Raw genomic sequence first — 23,782 nt, 5'->3', positions numbered from 1 at the left:
ATGTCTCTGAACACCTCAGAATTAATTCAACTGCTTCTGTCCTGTGTCACATCATCAATAAACACTAGTGTCCCAGTGCCACTGGCAGCCATGCACGCCCAAGCCACCACACTGCCTCCACCGTGTTTTACAGATTATGTGGTATGCTTTGGATAATGAGCTGTTCCATGCCTTCTCCATACCTTTTTCTTGCCATCATTCTGGTAGAGGTTGATCTTGGTTTCATCTGTCCAAAGAATGTTTTTCCAGAACTGTGCTGGCTTTTTTGGATGTTCTTTAGCAAAGTCCAATCTAGCCTTTGTATTCTTGAGGCTTATGAGTGGCTTGCACCTTACAGTGCACCCTCTGTATTTACTTTCATGCAGTCTTCTCTTTATGGTAGACTTGGATATCGATACGCCTACCCCTTGGAGAGTGTTGTTCACTTGGTTGGCTGTTGTGAAGGGGTTTCTCTTCACCATGGAAATGATTCTGCGATCATTCACCACTGTTGTCTTCCGTGGACGTCCAGGCTTTTTGCGTTGCTGAGTTCACCAGTGCTTGCTTTCTTTCTCAGGATGTACCAAACTGTAGATTTTGCCACTCGTAATATTGTAGTAATTTCTCAGATGGGTTTTTTCTGTTTTCGCAGCTTAAGGATGGCTTCTTTCATCTGCACGGAGAGCTCCTTTGACCGTATGTTGTCTGTTCACAGCAAAATCTTTAACATGCAAGCATCACACCTCAAATCAACTCCAGGCCTTTTATCTGCTTAATTGATAATGACAGAACGACGGACTTGCCCACACCTGCCCATGAAATAGTCTTTGAGTCAATTGTCCAATTACTTTTGAGCCCCTGAAATGAAGAAGTGTTAAGAAATGCTTTAGTTGCCTCACATTTTTATGCAATCGTTTTGTTCAACCCACTGAATTAAAGCTGAAAGTCTGCACTTCAACTGCATCTGAGTTGTTTCATTTAAAATTCATTGTGGTAATGTACAGAACCAAAATTCGAAAAAAGTTGTCTCTGTCCAAATAGTTATTGACCTAACTGTAAGTGAAAGGTGTAAAAAGACTCTGAGGCATTATAACTCCACAGTTCTTAGGAATGTGTGCTTTTATTGATAGGTACTTTTATTACACTTTATGGCTATACAAGCTACTTCTCTATATTATCCCCCTGACTAAGAGGTCTGCTTCTGACAAGTTTCACGAGGGTCCTTTACTACAACTATCAACTCCACCTAGGGTGCAAAATCTTGCAGATGTGTTTCTGACATGACACTTTGTGATGTGATACTGCCAACTCTGATTTGGGTTAGTAGAACCACTTTTAAGTACAGAGCAGGCTTTCAAACTCTGTCTATGACATCAGAAGTGTGAGTTTAGTTATATGAGCTGCTTTGTATGAGCTCCACGAAAGCTTTTCTGGAGACACTGGACACATGAGCACTTCCCCAGGAGCAATACTGGAGGAAGAGACAGGAAAAATGTATGAACTGCATAAGAGGCAAGTGTAAAGATAGTGAAGTAAGCTGGACTGACAAAAGAGTAGACCAGATCATGACCTCAAGAGAGTTGGGCAGATAGCATTAACCAAATAGCAGATTAGAGCTGACCAAAGAGAAGGAGTACTTTGTGTAACTACAAGATTAAGTGCCTTATAAGAGAATGAACATCCAAAGTGAAGGGTTAATGGTTTAGATAGCCACATTCTTTTGTTTGTGACAAAAACTATAATAGCTATTGGATTAAAACTTATCAAGCATACTTTCCTGCTTGTATGCATGTTCAGTTTTTACCCTAAATGGCTGGGAAGCTAAGTCAATGAGGAGTCAGGCAGACAGAACAGTCCCAATGGATAGCTACAGTGACAGTCATACCTGAGTGAAGTCTTAAGGTAGTAGACTATAGTCCTCGGTGTATGTACATTAAAAAAGTGAACAATACCTTCCCGAAGATTGGTAAGTGTAACAGGAGCATCAAAAATGGTGTAACATACATCTGTAGACAACAGGAAAATATTCTGCATTTGATAAAAGGGGGTTTATATTTTAAGTAAAGGTGTCACCAAAAGCCCTTCGCACAATAAAACATTTGGCCCTGTGACAGAGCACACAGTCAATTTGGTTTTATGGTTTCATAAAATACCTATTCACCTTTTAAAGAAGGTCTTTGGAAAGCAGACATACAACAAATGTGCTGGCACACAAGAGAACCTTGTATGGAAATTTCTTAAGAAACATAAATCTTGACCAGTGCCCAGGAGAACTATATCACTTTATAGTAGCATTGTTTATTCTCCCATAATTTTAAATACTTGTGTAATATCTATCTTGACCTTCACTTCCTTAGTTTGAAAAAAATCATCTTCTTGTCTTGTTTCTCTTAACTCAAATCCTTCATATCATCGGGGAGTAAAGATTTTTCTTTATTTTCTGTTAAGCAGAACAGGTTCCTAATTTTTTTACATGTTTGTTGTTTTTGGGATAGTATTTCTATCATTTAACAAGATATGTATGTTTTGCATGCCATGAGCCTACACATGAACATGAGTACACTGCTCTTCATTGCTATGTGGATTCATATGTACTGCAGATAATGGCATGAACTTCTTCTCCATTATGCTTAAATCATGGAAAGCCAAGTAGTTCTTTTTATCTTCAGCGCAGCGCCAATATTTATGCACAGTGCATGGTAATTTATTTCATATAATTTTGTAAGGCGGTGTCAACACTAAAATCTATTTGTTCATATGTTTCTAAACACCAAAAAATGTTTGTCCAGTCCAATGAGGCAGTTTGATGAACGGATAACTCAAAAATTATTGTTAATGAATATTTGTAATTTTAGGTTTAATTCTTACTATTCATTCTAAAATTAACTGAGATATGCAAACAATGTAAGCATTCTGAGGACATCAGTGTGTTTTGAGAAATGTTTACATACTTTTTAAACCCCACATTGACCATTGTTCAGTATGAATTACCTTGCATCAACTTGTCTGATGTTCTGTTAGTATGTTAATGCATTTGTTCAGTAGGCTTAGATTTTAGTGCTACTTACCAGGGATTAACATAAAAAGCCAAAAGATAGTCTGTCCATAGGCATGATGGCAGGAGTTTGAGGAAAGCAAAAATGCTCCTGTGCCTGAGAAATGCAACAAAGGTACACAAAGGAAAGAAATACATGGCTAAGTTTTAGTGAATCAGTAAATCTTGACATGCATTAAAACAGTTAGTTGTTCAGTATGGTTAATAAAATGTCATGCAGATAGCTCACTTTTATTTTATACTGTATCTGAACTAAATCTAAAATATTACTTCACCTGTAACTTTTATCTGCCACTTTGATAGATACAATTCGGGGAAACAATTGTAGATGCACACTTTTTAAAATAAAAAAAAACAACATTTCAAACCGCATATTTTACAGTTTACAATCTGGCTTTATTATATGTTACATTCTGAAAAACATTAATATGAGAAGTGTTTAAGATTAAGCAATGCATTTTGGTTTAATTTAGAGCCGGCTGTTTACCCAAGCTAATGACTAAGCACTTCCTAAAAAAAAAAAAAACTTGTAACTTAATTGTGGCTGCTCTGAATCATGGTGTGTGCCTTTGTCTGCAAGTGTTTATGTAAAACATGGATTTAAGTAGTAAATGCCATATATTGATATATAACCCTTTGCAAAATTCCTGCCAAAACAATTTCGCTTGAAATAAGAGGTTGAACTGGATATAAATTCATTATTTCATGACCCTTTTGGATATGTTGCAACCTACAGGGAATTGGCATTTGTACTGCACAGATTATTGACTTCATAATACTTACTGGTATACATTGTATTTCAAAGGTATTATATGGTCTACATATACAGTACCTACTTGAAACTGTACATATACTGTAGATGAGCAAAATAAATTGCAAAAAATACAAATTAATTACCAGCATTATATCATATATATATATTTTTAAGTGTCTCAAATATTCTGTAACAACAACAAAAATGTCCATTTATTTGTAGCTAAGCTTTTAAATAGGAGAATTGAACAAAAAGGTACAATGCACTCTTGGTTTGACCTTAATCCCAAATCAACTTACTACATTTTCTTATTTGTACCTGCTGAGATACAAAACTCACTAACTCCACGGTCTAAACACAATTACGAGGGGCATGGGAGCCAGAGTGTATTCTAATAGCTATAGGTTAGGTGGGGAAATCTTACCCTGAATGAGGTAACAGCCTACAACTGGGTACACTTAACTCACACACTAGTCGTCCTAGCAATGGAGGATAATGGACTGCCCAAAGAAAACACATACAGGCATGGGCTAAATATGCAAACTCCACATAGACAGTGATCGAGCTTGGCATGTTTGTGCTGTGGGGCTGCAAAAGCTAACCCCTGTGTCGCTGTGCTATTACCTTTAATAGTTGCTGACAACCATAGTAACATCAGTATATAATGTTAAAGTGATTGGCAACTCTGACTCTCCAGATGACAAAAAAAGATCTATGACCTTATTTGGGCAAGCTATTACATCACTTCACCTACGCATTTTAGTAGAGACTCCAATTTTGTATACACAATAGAGCCAGACAGAATAACAATCAAGGTGAAGAGTGCTAACAGTGTTTGACATGTACAGTTGCCTCCACATAAACTAACAATGCTAACCGCCCAGGTTATAGAACATCTTTGCTTGTTCAGTTAGTGAGGTACCCCGTGTTTCCACTCAGTAGTGAAACTGAGAGTGCTAACATTGCATTTTGATTAACCTAATTAGTTAAAATGGTGTCAGAGTAAGTTATTTCCTTCACCATGGATGGTATAGGATTCTCTTAAATATGTAAGTTTTAACACATTTTTTCACTTTGAGGTGTAGTAGGAGCTCTGTTTAAAATTAGTGATGGTTTCTCTGTGTTATGTAATTATAAGCGTTTTTTTTAATTTGCCCAAACGTCACTATTGCTCATCCTGTTCTTGATAATCTTTCTGTGTAAAGAAAAACCTATTATTTAAAAAACTAAAAAATATGCACCAGTGGTAGCCAGTATTTTACCACTAATATAAAAATGTATAACTATCATCCCCCATTTGATAAAATAACTAAAGGATACCCTCATGTAAGTAGCAAATGAAAGACAGATGTCAAATTCACAGTAACAGGAACAGAGAAAGATGATACAGTATGGTTCATGTTGGTTACACATGCAAGTAAAAATTCCATTGTTCTCTGCACAAGTGGCAACATATTTGAAGTTGGATTTAAACTTGAATTTGATTGTGTGCTGTTCTGAATAGCCTGCAGCCTTCTCTTAATTACCATATACACAAACTACTGACATACAGGGAAAATGGACAAGTCCTTCTTCTGTTGCCATCTGGCCCTAGATGAAGAAATTGGTCAATCACAACACCAGCCTTACTTACCTATAAAGAAGTTTCTTCCAGCTTGAGTGAATCTCACCTTTGCTGCATTTATTGTTATTTGGACAGATGACAAGATAGTCAGTAAATGAACTCATGTCCTCAGGCTTTCCTTGTGTATCATGTTATGCACTTCTGTATTCAAAACTTTTCTTTGTTTTGAAAAACTCTTGTTAAAGTGGAATGGAGGAAATTGGAAGAAACCTCTTTACAGGTCAGTAAATATGCCTTGACTATGACAGCTGAACTTCACAATAGTTACATTAATTTTTTATATTCCCTTCTAATCTTTCAGAGAGCACTGTCATTTAACAACTGTACTTGTACCTTAAGAGTCATATTGAGCATTCAACCTAGTCAGAGAAAAAAAAAAAAGTTAACTAATGTTGTAAAAGACATTTTAAAAATCTGTTGATGCAGGAAATACTACAGCTTTTTGTAATTTTGACAGTATGGGTAAATGTATTTGTACTGCTTAATATGCTTAATATGCTGTCTTTAAAACAATATACCCTTTAAATTCAATACATCTATAAAGTTTGACTTTAACTTTATACAAAACAAGTTTCGTCAAGGGTGTGTCTAATTTTTTTTTTTTTTTTGAGCTGTTAAAGGTTTGTTTTTTAAGACAGAACTTTGGAGGTAAGGTACTTACTTATAACACATGTCGCTATTTAAAGTGTCGCCTTCTTTGTTTCTGGTTTCTAATTTTAGCCACCATGCCCATGGAGGCGTAGCATCTCTTGGGGGTTGTTGGTAGGACTGGGAGTAAACTGTTTGTTACTCTACAGTATTAAATAAATTAATAGATCAGTGAGTCATCAATCTGGATTGTTTAAATGAACTGAGCCAAAAGATTGAAATCACTTCGCTGAGCAATAGAATTATCATTACTAGGCAGCAATACCAGATGGCCTACACAAAATATTATTGTATAAAGTAAAGCTGTCCTGCATATATAAAATTGCTAAAGTGTATTGGGCTTACTGAATATAAATAAACATCTGAATGGGTATTTGTATTTGACTAAAATACCTTCTCTTTTCTCTCAGATGGCACAAGCTGCTGCTGTTACTGTGCCCAGTAAGGGGTGGTGCAGTCATTTGGCCTGGGCCTTTTTACAATGCATCGTTAACTCTGGTTACTAAAGGAATCACTAATGGCAAGTGGAGAGGGACTTGAACAACTAGAGCCAGAACTAGAACCCAAATAGAATAACCCAAATCACTGTCGCACAAATCACCAGGGGCCTCATGTATACGTAAATGGTGCATATGCACAGAAATGTTACGTAAGAACTTTTCCACGTTCAAATCGCGATGTATAAAACCTACACTTGCCGTAAAGCCACGCACTTTTCCACGGTACCTCATACCTTGTTGTACGCAGGTTCTCCGCTCGGTTTTGCAGACTGGCGGCACCCAGCATCAAAGCAATGCTACTGTTCCTGTGTGGTTACTCCTTATTTTCCTGATGCGGCTTTATAAATACACTGAGACTAACCACATATTGTTTATTAGTGTAATGCATCTGATTGTAATTAACTTGTAACAATATAATGGTCCAGGGAATAGCCATAGTAATCCAAATACCATAACTGCTTTAGCGTTGTTACTCTCACTGCACCTTCTTCTTCTTCTTCTTTCAGCTGCTCCCGTTAGGAGTTGCCACAGCGGATCATCTTTTTCCATATTGCTCTCACTGCAGCACTCGGAGTATTGATATCACTGTATCTGTGTGAATCACAGCAGCAGCTGATCGGAAAGAGAATTATCGGTATACAGCTTCAAGGACACGCTACCTCAGCCACGGCAAAACATTTTAAAGCCTTTCCTGTACGGACCTCACGGTTCAGAAACAGTTTCATCCCAAGAACTTTAAACGCACTCAATCAAGTAAGTGCTCCTTGTAGAAATGTTTGTACTTATAAGTACAATCACCTCACTGTAAACTTGCACTACAGTTATAATATTACACAACCTGCGTCACTTTATAAAGCACGTATTTACATATGATGATGATATCATTTTTAACATCAAATGCAGCAAAATATGTTTATTATATTATACAGATAAAACTTTAACTTCATTTAAATAATCTATATTCTTCACTGGGAGTGTTGTGAAGGACAGAATAATTAAACATGTACTACGAAGATATTTCAATGTTCCTTAAACGTTTTGAAAAATCGGCGCTCTAAGCTTACAGATGGCTTAACTTCTATTACAGAGCTGATTGTGTGGTGATTGGGTATTTGGGGAAAGAAAAGCAAGGACTGCAGTGGCAGGCTGGCGGCTACGCCAATATATACTGAATATAAAACAGAAAGAGAAAATAACAATACAGCTAAAAACGCAGCGACAAATTTCGGTAAAAGTTATATGTTTGTGTCATGAGCACGAGGCAGCTATGCAGTGTCTGCAACGGACGTGGCCATCCACCGTGCATAAGCTACCTCACTGACATTGGCGGGCGATGGATCCACCGATTCTTCCTCTGCCCAGTGCCACCACAAGCCTAGAGCCACCCCTGGGTACTGCTGCAATAAATTATTTCATCGAAGGTCGCACACAATCACTGCGCCATGAAACCCATGTTTAATAACGTGCTTTAACTCCTATCATCATGAAAATGATATCACGTATACATCTCAGTATTTTAGGTATTCAGAGAGCTGTAATATCACGAATGTAATGGATTGTGTGTGCAGTTGGAGGAAGAGAGCCAGTTTAAGAAGCAAGTAGTGATTCACACACACAGAGCACATAGAAGATCAAATACAAAACAAAGCATTTAACGTGCTACTTTAATTACGATGTGATTTGAGAAACTGCTTAATTAAACGATTTTAAGATGAAGTTTATGATGTTCTACTTTAATGATAAAATAAACTACAGGATTAAAGTGGAAATGTGGAGATTAAAGTTGACATTTCGTGCTTTTTCCCCCCTGTGTGCCTTTTTTTCTCTGTACCCTAATAAGCTTTCATATGACATTCAGACGGTGGGCTACGACTCGCCTTTTCATGGTGATTTTGATATGTGACTTCTTTTTTATTTCCGGCACTGTGCGATTTTGTGAATGTGAGCTTTCAAGTTTCTCCAACACGCTATGTCACTCAATCAAATTCCTTTTGTTGATTATACCATGGTTTATTTGAACAAATAGTATGATATTCTTTTGCCTCCACTTTTTATTTGCTGAAATTTTTATATTTTCCCCCCATGCTTTTCCTTTTGCCTTTTCACAGAAGGCTGAGCTTAAGGGCAATTTATATTCATTTGCATATTCAAAGAGGCGTAATTCTGGGAGAAGTTGGGGCGTTACATAAAGCGCGTGCACGAGCATTAGTTTTCACGCTGATCGGGATTTATGTAGTGGAAGAACGTGGAGGTTGGAGTACGCACAGATTCCTGCATCTGGATTTTTCTGTGCGTAATCACATTTCGGCTTTTGTGCTTACGCCATGTTATAGTGCAAGTTCTATGCACGCCGTTATACATGAGGCCCCAGCTTGGGAATAGAAGTTACCCAATGTTGGGCAAAAAACATATCAAAAACAAGTTTGATTGTGAACCCCTAATCAAGATCCAGTATGTATGGAATGAAGAGATTTATGTATTTTTACACTTCAAATGTTAATGACAGCTTCACACCACACAGGCATGACAATGTAGTGTCTAATGAGTGAAAACTATTTCTGAAATAAGGGAGAAAAGATACTGACAACTCTTAAATGGAGAGATCTCAACTAAAATTGGTAAATGTGCAACTTTAACTGTTATTTTTAAAACTGATCTTTTAGTTCTCAGGAGAGAAATATTGAAAGTTAATTTTAGTTAGTTGAAGTTAATTTGTTAACATGTTAGATATAACGGCTAGTTAGTTCATTAGTATCAACGTATTTAAATTCTGGAATTACTACATTTGAATTAAATTAAACCATAGTACATTATGTCATATTCGGTGAGTGGGGTATAACACTTAAGTCACATTATAAAACTTCTAGTCATTGAGTATGTCAGACTTGCCGACTGCAATTACTGATCTTGTCATTGAACCATGTCAACTTACACAAGTAAAAACTGCTTCCAATGCAGTCATGCTCACTCCTTTTCGTTATAGACAATAAAATGCTGCCTGACAGAGCCAGTGTCGTACAAACAGTTTAACAGGTACAGTGAGTAGGTGATATCAATTGCAATCTCTGCCCCATTTTTGTCTTTTTTTCCATGCTGTCATGGTATGAAGAACATGAGACATTCTGATAGATAAGCTTGTCTTCTGTTTGTAAGACCCTGAACCACCCATGTTCCTTAATCCTCATTGCTGCATTATACTGTATAAGAGTCCTGCTGAATAACTTTAACCAGATCTTCAGCATTTGTCTGTGCTTTCTCAAAACTTTATTTGTAAAGATAGCTATTGTTAAATATCTTAGAACGTGTGGGCACATGCTTGAACTGCATTAGATACTTCAGTATTATTAATGCATTGAACTTCTGGATCAGTATTCATTATTCTACTAAAGACAATTTGTTGGGGTGGGTCACTGTGTATGTCAGACAATGCATCAAGCTTTCAGTGGAGCATGCCGCCAACTACATGCAACTCTCTATGATTATGTAAATGAAGGCTACAGCTGATAATCACTGGAAAAGTCAGCAAATGTGACATGGCCTTAAGCACTGATAAATTCTGACCTACCTTAACCACTATGAACCTCTGTGACTCATTTTCTTTGGAATCTCTATAGACTGGATATTAATTTCTCTTACTTTCACTGACTACTGGGCTTATCTTAATATATTATACTTTGTAACATTTTACTTTACAAATCTATTTTATTTTAAAAATCTCTCAAATAATGTATACAGTATATATTAAATATTGTATAACTATTTGTATTTATTAATTATTGACATTGCCCCTGAGAAACAGGGTGATGTCAAATCCTGGCTGCAGACAGTCCTAAAAGTCTAAAAATGAGGCCATGTTACTACAATACAGTACAAATTTAAATCAAGGTAAGTGTGTCTAGGAAGGAACCACATTGTAGACACTTAAACTGATAAGTGAACTGTCACTTTACTTGAGGAACATACCTCATTTCATTGGATGTTTTTAATCTCATATTTTAGGTATTATTGTAATTGGTTTTAGAGGATTCTTAAGCCTGGATGATACAGTACAAAATATTGTTTATGTGTTGGATGATTTTGGTGGTGCAAAGAATTAAGGCAATGCAACTGGATATAACACATTAAAATCTTTCACATTTTGCAGTATAAACTGTAAGCCGCTGTTGTAAGCAGCAGCTCCCTTCAGACCATTTTGCATAAGAAAAGCATCCTTATAGTAAATGTTTGAAGAAAATCAAATATATAAAACAAGACTTTTTTAGGTTTCTGTACAGACCCTTCTAACATAGCAAGGATTCATTCCTTCAACAAATTGCCAAAAATTAAATCATAATAAAACAGAATACCAACCAAGTATACGTAAACTTCCCATCTCTCTCCAAAGAAGCAAAATTGACAAATGTTCCAGCACCACACTCCCTGAAAATGAACAAAAGTAAAAAAAAAAATTAAAATTAGTCATAAAAATATTCTAAATGGACGACTCACATTGTCAAGCTCTTGAGGAGCACATATAGACCATTTACAGTGGGATGCAAAAGTTTGGGCAACCTTGTTGATAGTCATTATTTTCCTGTATAAATCGTTGGTTGTTACAATAAAAAATGTCAGTTAAATATATCATATAGGAGACACACACGGTGATATCTGAGACGTGAAATGAAGTTTATTGGATTTACAGAAAGTGTGCAATAATTGTTCAAACAAAATCAGGCAGGTGCATAAATTTGGGCACCACAAAAAAGAAATGAAATCAATATTTAGTAGATCTGCCTTTTGCAGAAATTACAGCCTCTAAATGCTTCCTGTAGGTTCCAATGAGAGTCTGGATTGTGGTTGAAGGTATTTTGGACCATTCCTCTTTACAAAACATCTCTAGTTCATTCAGGTTTGATGGCTTCCGAGCATGGACAGCTCTCTTTAACTCACACCACAGATTTTCAATTATATTCAGGTCTGGGGACTGAGATGGCCATTCCAGAATGTTGTACTTGTTCCTCTGCATGAATGCCTTAGTGGATTTTGAGCAGTGTTTCGGTCGTTGTCTTGTTGAAAGATCCAGCCCGGCACAGCTTCAGCTTTGTCACTGATTCCTGGACATTGGTCTCCAGAATCTGCTGATACTGAGTGGAATCCATGCGTCCCTCAACTTTGACAAGATTCCCAGTCCCTGCACTGGCCACACAGCCCCACAGCATGATGGAACCACCACCATATTTTACTGTAGGTAGCAGGTGTTTTTCTTGGAATGCTGTGTTCTTTTTCCTCCATGCATAACGCCCCTTGTTATGCCCAAATAACTCAATTTTAGTTTCATCAGTCCACAGCACCTTATTCCAAAATGAAGCTGGCTTGTCCAAATGTGCTTGAGCATACCTCAAGCGGCTCTGTTTGTGCTGTGGGCGGAGAAAAGGCTTCCTCTGCATCACTCTCGCATACAGCATCTCCTTGTGTAAAGTCTGAATGGTTGAACGATGCACAGTGACTCCATCTGCTGCAAGATGATGTTGTGGGTCTTTGGTGCTGGTCTGTGGGTTGACTCTGACTGTTCTCACCATTCGTCGCTTCTGTCTATCCGAAATCTTTCTTGGTCTGCCACTTCGAGCCTTAACTTGAACTGAGCCTGTGGTCTTCCATTTCCTCAATATGTTCCTAACTGTGGAAACAGACAGCTTAAATCTCTGGGACAGCTTTCTGTATCCTTCCCTAAACCATGATGGTGAACAATCTTTGTCTTCAGGTCATTTGAGAGTTATTTTGTGAGCCCCATGTTGCTACTCTTCAGAGAAAATTAAAGGAGGAGGGAAACTTACAACTTTACCCCCTTAAATACTCTTTCTCATTATAGGATTCACCTGTGTATGTAGGTCAGGGGGTCACTGAGCTTACCAAGCCAATTTGAGTTCCAATAATTAGTTCTAAAAGTTTTGGAATCAATAAAATGACAACGGTGCTCAAATTTATGCACCTTCCTGATTTTGTTTGAACAATTATTGCACACTTTCTGTAAATCCAATAAACTTCATTTCACTTTTCAAATATCACTGTGTGTGTCTCCTATATGATATATTTAACTGACATTTTTTATCGTAACAACCAACGATTTATACAGGAAAATAATGGCTATTAACAAGGTTGCCCAAACTTTTGCATCCCACTGTAATTGGGTAAAACACATTATACATAATGTGAATGTAATGGACAAGTATTACACTGTAACTTTTGTAAATTCTCATGTGTCAAATAAATTTTATTTTTTATGTTCAGTAGCTTCTTCCAAAACTTGGCCATCTTGGGTAAAATTTTTGCCAATCAGTGCGGACAACAATACAAATTTCCACACCGGATTGGTCGAGTCCCTGGATAACAACGACCGCCACCAGTACTGTTAGGCAACAGGGTGCTGCTGGAAATTGGGCTACTGTTGGCCAAAGAAGGAGAAGGAGAGGGGGGGAGACGTGTCCGGAGGCAGGAGGAGAGAAGGAAGGTAAAGATAGTGGAACTGAGGGTAGGAACTTTGGATGTTGGCAGTATGACTGATAAGGGGGGGATGGGAGGTGGATTCAAATTATTCTATCGTGCTGTGGATAGGAGGAGAAATGGAGAAGGGGTTATTCTGAAGGAACAGTATGTCAAGATTGTTTTGGAGATGAAAAGAGTGTCAGACAGAATATTATTATGAAGCTGGAAATTGGAGGTTTGATGATGAATGTTGTTAGTGCATATGCCCCCGCAAGTTGGGTGTGCAATGGAAATGAAGATTTTTGGAGTGAGTTGGATGAAGTGATGAACAGTGTACCCAAGGGACAGACAATGATGATTGGAGCAGATTTCAATTAACATATTGGTGGAGGGAACAGAAGGGACGAGGAGGTGATGGGTAGGTATGGTGTCAAGGAGAGGAATAAAGGTCAGAGGATAGTGGATTTTTCCAAAAGGATGGACATGGCCGTGGTGAATACGTATTTTAAGAAGAGGGAGGAACATAGGGTTATATACAAGAGTGGAGGAAGATGCACACAGGTAGATTACATCCTATGCAGAAGAGCCAATCTGAAAGAGATTGAAGACTGCAAAGTTGTGGCAGAGGAGAGTGTAGTTAGGCAGCATAGGATAGTGGTCTGTAGGATGATGTTGGAGATCAAGAAGAGGAAGAGCGTGAGGGCAGAGCCAAGGATCAAATGGTGGAATTTGAAAAAGGAAGACTGCAAGGTTGAGTTTAGGGAGAAGGTGAGACAGACACTGGGTGGTAGTGAAGAATTACCAGACAGTTCAGAAACTACAACAGATGTAGTAAGGGTGACAGCAAGAAGAGTGCTTGGTGTGAAATCAGGACAGAGGAAGGTGGAAAAGGAAACCTGGTGGTGGAATGGTGAAGTAAAGGAGAGTATACAGAGGAACAGGATGGTAAAGAAGAAGTGGGATAGTCAAGGAGATGCAGAAAGTAGACAAGAGTACAAGGAGATAAGGCACAAGGTGAAGAGAGAAGTGGCGAAAGATAAAAAAAAGGCATATGATGAGTTGTATGAGAGGTTAGACACTAAGGACAGAGAAAAGGACCTGTACCGATTGGCTAGACGGTTCACCGACAAAAGCGCGATAGACATATGCGCCCCGACAAAACCACGACGGACAAATGAGCACCGACAAACCCGCTAACTGGTTTTCGACAAATGTGCGCCGACAAAATAGCCACGACAAAATCGCGAGAGGGGTCAAGAGAGTGGGACGCGTACGTGTGCATTATGTACACATTATGTGCTAGGTTATAACTGTTATAACTGCTGATGGCATGCCGCGAACAAATAACTCAGTCGAGGGTTGGCATAACGCGTCGTATACAAAGTGGAATTACCAGCAGTCAGGCAGCCAGCAAGTCTAAATACGCTCAACTATCAAGACGTCTTGCTGCAATTCTTCCTACATATGCAGGGCGTGATCTTAAGGACTATCTGCTTGCCGTGCTGATGGCATGCCGCGTCTCATAATATTGACTTTTAAAATAAACATTATTCTATATGCTTTAAACTAGTAATTCATATTTAAAGAAACTTTTGCGATATTGTTGGCGCAATTTTGTGTGCGAGATTTTGTCGGCGTGTTTTAATCTGCACTATTTTGTTGGCGCTCATATGTTTATCGCACAAATGTCGGGTCACAGGCTAGACAGAGGTCGTCTAATTCATGTTGCCAACAGGGAAAAGTACTGTTTCTTCCCACGCGAGAAATAAAAGATTTGTTATTTCGTGAAAGTGAAATCCACAAACACTACAGGCAAAATATCCAAATCTACAATAATCTGTTCGCATTTGCATCATTCAATGCTCAAAACGTATATTTACACAATTCAGAATCATATGCTATGAGAATCTGTGGTCCCGCAACAATTAAAGCTACTACAAATTTAATTTCAAAGAAACCACAATTCGGTCAGGTTTATATTTATGATCACGGAGTAGCAATGCAACATAGAATCGAAAGAGTTAAACAATTGGATATATTAGAAATTCTACAGACAATAGTATTGCACTTTACACAAAATTTATCTGAAAAACACGGACAAAAATATATATATACTAGATTAGTGAAACACCTGAATGGTAAGGTTGTCTGTATTGATTACATAATTTACAAACTTCTGTTCAACAGATATGCCTTACAAGTCTTTCACCGTTTGCATTTATTATTATGGATCCATGAATAATTCTTGTGTTATGTTTATTGCTGCTTCCCATCTTGGCGTTTAATTCGCCCATGACAACTGTCAGATTAAGACGCGGAATTTCCTTAACTTCTGCTTGTAGTTGTTCATAAAGCTGGTCTTTCTCTTCAGTGTCATTATCATTTGTTAGTGCATAACACTGAATTATTGTCATATTCACTTGCTTTCCTTTCACCCTAATTCTCATCAATCTACTGTTCACTGGTTTCCATTTCAACAAACATTGATCTAAGGCTTTCCTCAAGATTATCTCTGCTCCTTCATGGTGTTGATAAAGTTCCCTGCCCGAGTACAAGAGTGTTTCTCCAGTAACCATTTTTAACTAGCCTGATCCTGTCCATCTGCTTTCACTGACACCAAGTATGTGTAGTTTGTATCTCCTCATCTCTGCTGTTACCTGTGCAAGTCTGCCTGTATCATACATTGTACAAACATTCCATAATTCTGTCTTGGTCTTGGTTCTCGCTGTGTTCAGAGCTTCCTTTATCATGTCAATAGCTTTCTCTTGACTTTCACTACTATCAGTCATATAAGCCTCACATAGAGACACAGGAACTCCACTGCACACAGCTGTAGACGGTTTCATTATTGCTTTTTCCATAACAGGGATTTTTTTTTACCAGTCAGTGTTAGTGGCCCTGAGCTGGACCCCCAAGACTGAAGGATCGTTGGGTATATATTGGTCTGGTTTCTACCCTTTGACCTGTCTGACTTGGGTGGCCCTACCAAGAGATAGATCTGACACACACACGCCTCAGAACCACAACAAGGTTTGTGGAGGGTCATGGATGAGATGGCATGTCCTGATTTAACAGTCTTATGGCTTGAGGACAGAAACTCCTTCTGAGTCTCTCTGTCCTGGCCAGGATGCTGCAAAACATTTTGCCTGATTTTAACAGATGAAACAGGCTATTGCTAGGATGAGATGAGTCTTTGATAATCCTGAGAGCTCTGATCCTGCATCTTCTGGTGTAAATGTCCTGCATAGATGGTAGTGCTGACCTGCAGCAGCGTTCTACTGCATGGATCACTCTCCGTAGGGCTTTACGGTCCTGAACACAGCAGTTTCCAAACCAGGATGTAATGTTCTGTGTCAGGATACTTTCCACAGCGCCAGAGTAGAAAGAGAAATCCCTCAAGAGACCCCGAACTTCCTAAGCTGTCTGAGATTGTAAAGTCTCCGCTTTGCCCTTTTGGTCAGAACTTGGATGTGTTCAGACCATGATAGGTCTTCGGAGATGTGTACCCCCAGGTATTTAAAACTGTTCACCCTTTCTACTAGTGATGGGAACTCCGGCTCTTTTCAAAGCTTCGGCTCTTTTGGATCGGCTCCCTTTAAAGAGCCGGCTCTTACGGCTCCCAAATGGCTCTTCATTTAGTATCACTTGGATGCTTATATTTTAGCCTAATTAAGCAATTATGAATGGTTTGTGTATAAGCAATTTCTTATTCATTGTTTTCAGACATTACGTATTTTTATGCATTTTTTCCATTTACAAAAAATACACCGTTACTATTATTTAACATTTTAATAAAAGCTTTAAATGAACAACTTAACACAAAACCTCAGCAAACAAAGGCCAATCTCAACAACAACACAACACTATGACTCTTTGAATAAAAGGCCAGGAACATACATGGGGTTTAAGGCCGGTACAAAAGTTGTAAATCCAATGTCCTCCACAATGGAAAATGGTTGAAAGTCGCTAGCTATCATTTTAGCCAGCTCCTCATCGGCACTTATTTGTTTGTCTGCCGTCATTTGTTTTGGAATAAATGTGCTTATTTTGGTTTGAACTGAAGACCGTGTTATACCTGCAGTTTTCGGTAAGACAGTGGATGCTGCAGCAGAAGTACTTGTCTCTTTTCCAGGGTCAGTGGATGGCAGGAGAGAGGGCACGCTCTCCTCCAGTTGCACGGATGGGTGGGTGGATCTTATAGCCTATGTCTGTGCAGGTTTGTTGTTGACCCTGCTCTAACGGATATTTTCATATTACAAATTCTGCACTTAGCTTTGCAGTCTCCAATATCACTTAAATGCAGCCAGATGCTGCTGCTTTTTCGGCTTTCACTCATTTCTTTACTCTTCTTTTTTTTCTTCACGATGCGCTTGCATTTAAATCTGGCTCCTCGTCTGTCGCATCGACAGGTACGCAGAGCGAAAGTGTCGCTCTGTGTACCTGGCCTGTACCAACACTCGCTGTCTTCGGAGCATCTGCCCCACTTCCTTCTTTCACATAGTGGTACGATCCTAGTCCGATGTGTCATTTGAACGAGCCGGCATTATGAGCAAATGTTCTGTGTGCCCATATAAATAAAGTCCCGTCCCTGCCGAATGGATTTTCAGCAGAGCTGAGCAGGAGCGGCTGAAGCTTCGGCTCTGTTCGACGGGCATCGGCTCCTCTCGTCCGCTTCAAAGCATCGGTTCTTAGAGCCGGCTCGTTCGCGAACGACACATCACTACTTTCCACTGGATTACCGTTAATGATGAGGGGCTTGGTTTTGTTGACGTTGAGCTGGGGGCAATTTTCCTGACACCACAATGTCAGGTTCGCAACTTCAACCATGTAGGCTGTCTCATCGTTGTTCGCGATGAAGCCCAGTACCACCGTGTCATCTGCAAACTTCACGATAGTGTTGTAGGAATACATGGCCGTGCAATCATGGGTGTAGAGGGAGTACAGCAGGGGGCTAAGAACACACCCTTGTGGAGCTCCTGTGTTGATTGTGATGCTGTTGGAAACACAGTTACCAACCCTTACTGCCTCTGTTCTGCCTGTGAGGAAGTCCAGCACCCACACACACACACAAGCGGTTGTTGAGTCCTAAGTCCCTCAGTTTCGCAAAACAGTCTACAGGGTATTATTGTATTGAATGCTGAACTATAGTCAATGAACAATAATATGGCTGAAGATGGTGTGCAGTACTTGGAAAATGGTGCCCTCTGTCCATGTGTTAGAAACAGTAAGCGAACTGGAGTGGGTGCTTAGGATGGAGGATGAGACGATGTCTTTCAGTAGCCTCTCGAACACCTTCATGACTACTGATGTCAGTGCAACAGGTTGGTAGTCATTCAGGCATGTGGGCTTATTGTTCTTTTGAACAGGAACGATTGTGGATCTTTTGAAGCACGTAGGAACCACAGACTGCACTAGAGATTCGTTGAAGATGGTTGTGAATACATAGCCTGGTGTCCAGAAATGCCATCTGGTCCCACCGCCTTCCTGATGTTTACTCGCTTCAGTGCTGCACGCATATCGTGCTCTGCAATGCTGATGATGTCACCGTCCTCCGTAGTCAGGCAGTAGTTAGCGCTAGCTGAGTAACCAACCTCAAAACGGGCATAAAATGCGTTGAGTTCGTTAGCAAATGCAAGTGCAGAGTCTGCGCTTACCGTTGCGTGAGATTTTCCTTTGTGGTTTGTGATGGTACGCAGTCCGTGGGACATGCTCCGTATGCTCCCTGTTGAAAGTGCAGCCCTACTCACTCCTGATACCGGTGTTTGCCGTCTTTCACCGCACATCGAACGCCGTATGAAGCCGCTTTTTGTACTTTTTTGTACTTTTGTAGAAATATTGAAAATAAATATAATAGTGAATAGAAAATCCATAGATCATGACAGACTCCACTGTTAAAGATCTGGGGCCTCATGTATAAACGGTGCGTATGCAGAAAAATGTTACGTACGAACGTTTCCACGCTCAAATTGTGATGTATAAAACCTAAACTTGGCATAAAGCCACACACATGTCCACAGTAGCTTATACCCTGGCGTACAAAAGTTCTGTGCTCGGTTTTGCAGATTGGCAGCACCCAGTGTCAAAGCAGTGCTACTATTCAAGTGTGGTTTCCTTTTCTTTTTTAGCTCCACATCCAAATATACTGAAATTAACCGCATATTGTTTATTAGTTTAATGCATCTGATTTTTATGCATATGTTATGCATATCTGATTATTATCATTATCTGATTGTTATGCATATGTAACAATATAATGGTCCACAGAATGGTCAAACTATTCTAAATACAATAGCTGCTTTAGCATTGTTACTCTCACTACACCTTCTTCTTCTTCTTTCAGCTGCTCCCATTTGGGATTGCAACAGTGAATCATCTTTTTCCATATTAATTTTACTGCACCACTTGCAGTGTTTATATCACTGTATCTGAGTGGGGAATCACAGCTGTACAGCAGCTGATTGGAAAGAGAATTATCGGTATACAGCATCAAGCACACGCTGCCTCAGCCATGCTGTCTATTGAACTGCTCTCATACGGCAAACGCTTCAGAGCCTTTCCTAGCGGTTCAGTAACAGTTTCATCCCAAGAACTATAAACACGCTCAATCAGTTCATCAATTGCTCCTTTGTACTTATAAGTACAATTACCTCACTGTAAACTTGTGATATCATTTTTAAGATGGAATGCAGCAAAATAAAACTTTAACTTAATTTAAATAATCTATATTGTTAATAAATCAACATGTGAGGACATGGTGTCGCAGCGCTAGCAAGGAGCTGGTGCTCTGTTCACGGATTGTTCCTGCCTCGCGCTGTATTCTTGCTGGGACTGGCGCGACACTGGATGGATAGAATAATTTAACATGTACTATGAAGATATTTCAATGTTCCTTAAAAGTTTTGAAGAACTGGCGTTCTAAGCTTACAGAGAGCTGATTGTGTGGCGATTGGATATTTGGAGAAAGAAAAGTAAGGACAGGAATTGGAGGTTAGTAAGTTTGAAAGAGACAGTACTGCTGCAATAAATTATTTCATCGAAGGTAGCACATGGCAGCAAGCATCCTGCGTGAGGCATGAACAATCACTGTGCCACCATGTTCCCATGTTTAATAACATGCTTTAATTCCTATCATCATGAAAATGTTATCAAGTATACATCGCAGTATTTTAATTATTCAGAGAGCTGTAATATCACGAATGTAATGGATTCTGCGGAGGAAGAGAAAGCCGGTTTAAAAAGCACGTAGTGATTCACACACATAGAGCACATAGAAGATCAAATACAAAACAAAGCATTTAACGTGCTACTTTAGTTACGATGGGATTTGAGAAACTAGTAATTAAACGATTTTAAGATGAAGTTTATGATGTTCTACTTTAATGACAAAATAAACAATGTTATGTGGCAAGCGGCTGGGGGTGGTATTCAGCCGGGAAGCCCAGGAGGACCGGAGGAGGGTTTACGCCTCCTCCAGACCATTAGGGGATGACCGCCCTGGTGGCTTTGGGGACCACAGGAACAGAGCTTAGAAGCTCAACCCTATAGGGGCCCATGTCACCACCTGGGGGCGCCCCAATGCCTGTGGAGCCCTGGCTCTCAGCACTTCCGCCACACCCGGAAGGGCCGGTGGAAGCTAATCGGGAGGCACCTGGAGCATGTCCGGGTAAGCTTAAAAGGGGCCGCCTTTCTCCATTCGATTACTGAAGTCAGGTGAGGAGAAGGACAGAGCTCGGAAGAGAGGAGTGTAGGCGGACCTGAAGAGATGCAGTATTGAGAAGCCTTGACTTTGGGGGTGAAAGTGGGTTGTGTACTGTGTTTCATCTGATGTAAATATGAATAAACGCGTGTTTTGTACCTATGGTGTTTACTTGTCTGTATCCGGGCTGTTCCCCAAAGTGATTAAAGTGGAAATTTCGAGATTAAAGTTGACATTTCGTGCTTTTTTTTCCACTGTGTGCCTATTTTTTTTTCTCTGTACCCTAATAGGCTTTCATAGGCAGACACTCAGACGGTGGGCTACGACTCGCCTTTTCACGGCGACTTTGATATGGGACTTCTTTTTTATTTTGGCACAGTGTGACTTTGTGAACTTTAGCTTTCAAGTTTCTTCAACACTCTATGTTACTCGATCAACTTTCTTTTGTTAATTATACCACTGTTTAAACCAACAAATAGTACGTTTTTACTTGCCTCCACTTGGTATTCGCTGAAATTCTTCTATTTCCACCTATGCTTTTGCTATTGCCTTTTCACAGAATGCTGAGCTTAAGGGCTATTTATATTGATTTGCCTATTCAAAGAGATGTACTTCTGGGAGGAGACGGGGTGGGACAGCAGGCGCGTGCACGTGCATTTCTTTTCACGATGACCGAGATTTATGTTGTGGAAGAATGTGGATTTATGCATCGGGATTTTTTTTTGTGTGTAAGCACATTTCCACGTTTGTCCGTACGCCATGTTAGAGTGTGAATTCTACGCACGGCGTTATGCATGAGGTTCCTGGTCTTTGTATTAGACCAGTGGTTCTCAACCTGTAGGGCGGGCCCCCCTAGGGGGGCACGAAGATGTGAAAAAAAGAAAACAAGAATCAAAAATATGAAAAAAAATCTGTTGAAACCAAAACAAATTAAACTTAAACTAAATTCTGATAAAAATTCCCTTAAAGATAGGGTGAGAAGCTCAGTCATCCGGGAGGAGTAGAGCCGCTGCTCCTCCGCATCGAGAGGAGTCAGATGAGGTGGCTCGGGCATCTGATCAGGATGCCTCCTGGACACCTCCCTGGTAAGGTGTTCCGGGCACGTCCAACCGGGAGGAGGCCCCGGGGAAGACCCAGGACACGCTGGAGGGACTATGTCTCCCGTCTGGCCTGGGAACGCCTTGGGATTCTCCCGGAAGAGCTAGAAGAAGTGGCCGGGGAGAGGGAAGTCTGGGCCTCTCTGCTTAAGCTGCTGCCCCCGTGACCCGACCTCGGATAAGCGGAAGAGGATGGATGGATGGATGGATGGATAAATTCTGATACTAGAACAATAAATACAGAGTTAGATAAATGTCGATAAAAGTTAAGTAGGTATAATAAAATAAATGTTGGGGGGGGGGCGCGATTAAAATCTGTTATGAAAACTTGGGTCGCAAATATTTAAAGGTTGAGAAACACTGTATTAGACCATTAGGCCTATTAGATTTTGCTAACAGAAATATTTTAACAAACAAAACATATGAAGATTACAAGCAGCAAGCCAAAAATTATCTCTTTAGCCATAATATCAGCTCAATAAAAACTATTTTACATGGCCAATTCAAAAATCCAAACTTTTGACTTTAACTTCTACCTACTCATCAACCATAACAGGATAAACCTGAAGGATAAGGTTAAAAAAACATACAAGACTGCACAAGTTCAAGCAAAATGCCCAAAAAGATGATTACACCTGGAAAATATGTGATTTTTTTCCTATTGACTATCTTGGATATTCTTATTTCCTCTCAGCTTAAAAGTACAGCGTGAAGTACAAGGAAATAGTTAAATAAAAAAAGTGATGCACTACAGGCTTAAAGTGATGGTAGGAAAAACCACAGAGTTATTTTGATTCTGTAAATTGTGACATTTTTAGAGATTCCTCTTTGTATCTATCCAATTGTACAATGACTATAACTGTATGCATGAAATCAGATGACTGTGCGCCTAATTAAACAATCTGTGTATTTCCAAATATGGAACGAGATCACCATTAACAGTCATCATTTGCTAAAAGCTTGCCCTAAGGCATTTCTGATCAGTGATATGGAAACATAGAAGAACAGTAGTTATGAGTTCAGAATAGGAATTGCCATTGGACAGCAGAATTTAAGAGCCTTTTGATAAGGTATAGTTGTCTACGGTTGGTCATTTGTATTACATATCACAGTTGTGCATAAACCAAAACACACAATTGTTATGCACAAAGCTTGAGTCAGATTCTAGGCAAAGTTTTGACTTTATTGAATATGACATGTTTGATGAAGGACTTGAGGCTACACTTGATTTGTAAGTACTGCTTAGTATGACGCTCAAGAGTCATGGGTTCAATTCCCAAGCCCGGAGACTGACTGCTGCCCATTCTCCCTATGTCAATTTTCTGAGCAGGGCACTTTCAGTTTCAAGTTAGAGTACAAGCAATGTTTCTTAGCGTTCAGTTTAGTAATTGTTATGCTGAACTTGTGCCTTTCAAACGTTTATGTGAGGCTCCTCCTCACCGTAAAATTAAATGTTACTCTATCACACCACTTGAGTCACTGTGTTGCAAGCATATGAGGAAATAAAATTAAAAATAGCTTCAGCTAGTGACTTATTCACAGTATAATCCCCCCTCGACCCCCAACTGAGCAACAGCCTCCAGTGACTCAAAAGAGTTTAAGAAGCACTGGTTTAGGTGTGTGTGTCTGACTAGCTCTGTGCTCCGGGCTGCCCATTTCCTGCCCTGATCCCAGGGATACCAGGAAAGACATTATTCCTAATCCCATAACCCAGCACTGAAAGATGCTGATATGAAAATGTATGCACTGTATGTAATAAGTTTATACCAGATGTGAAATGCAACAAAAAAGAAACAACAAGAAAAATAAATAAATAAATAAACCTTTGTGGGGCAACTGCAACAGATGGCAGGAGAAGATGGGTGAATTGCAGAACAAAAACCGCAATCTAGTGTTAAAAATGTAAGCTTCCTTTGTGTCTACTAATAAACAAAATTGTTCTAAGGACTGAAATGAAAAATAATTTT

At 39.4% G+C, this 23,782-nt stretch overlaps 1 protein-coding gene across 3 annotated transcripts in view; it reads right to left on the bottom strand.

The window, feature by feature from the left end:
• ptpro (protein tyrosine phosphatase receptor type O) overlaps positions 1 to 23,782 on the bottom strand; it is a 257,646-nt gene that overhangs the window by 43,892 nt on the left and 189,972 nt on the right. For 2 of the 3 annotated variants that reach the window (XM_039769992.1, XM_039769991.1), the window contains exons 16-17: positions 10,911 to 10,979; positions 3,048 to 3,131 (exon numbers count right to left, since the gene is read on the bottom strand). In XM_039769992.1, the coding sequence (XP_039625926.1) occupies positions 3,048 to 3,131; positions 10,911 to 10,979 (153 nt within the window). The remainder of the gene's footprint in view (positions 1 to 3,047; positions 3,132 to 10,910; positions 10,980 to 23,782) is intronic. The other variant, XM_039769993.1, reaches the window with a different exon arrangement.

The sequence above is a fragment of the Polypterus senegalus genome, chromosome 11 (genome assembly GCF_016835505.1).
Source record: "Polypterus senegalus isolate Bchr_013 chromosome 11, ASM1683550v1, whole genome shotgun sequence".
In the NCBI taxonomy this organism is placed as follows: domain Eukaryota; kingdom Metazoa; phylum Chordata; class Cladistia; order Polypteriformes; family Polypteridae; genus Polypterus; species Polypterus senegalus.
The sequence above is the reverse complement of the archived record's forward strand: the minus strand, read 5'-3'. Positions and strand labels throughout refer to the sequence as shown.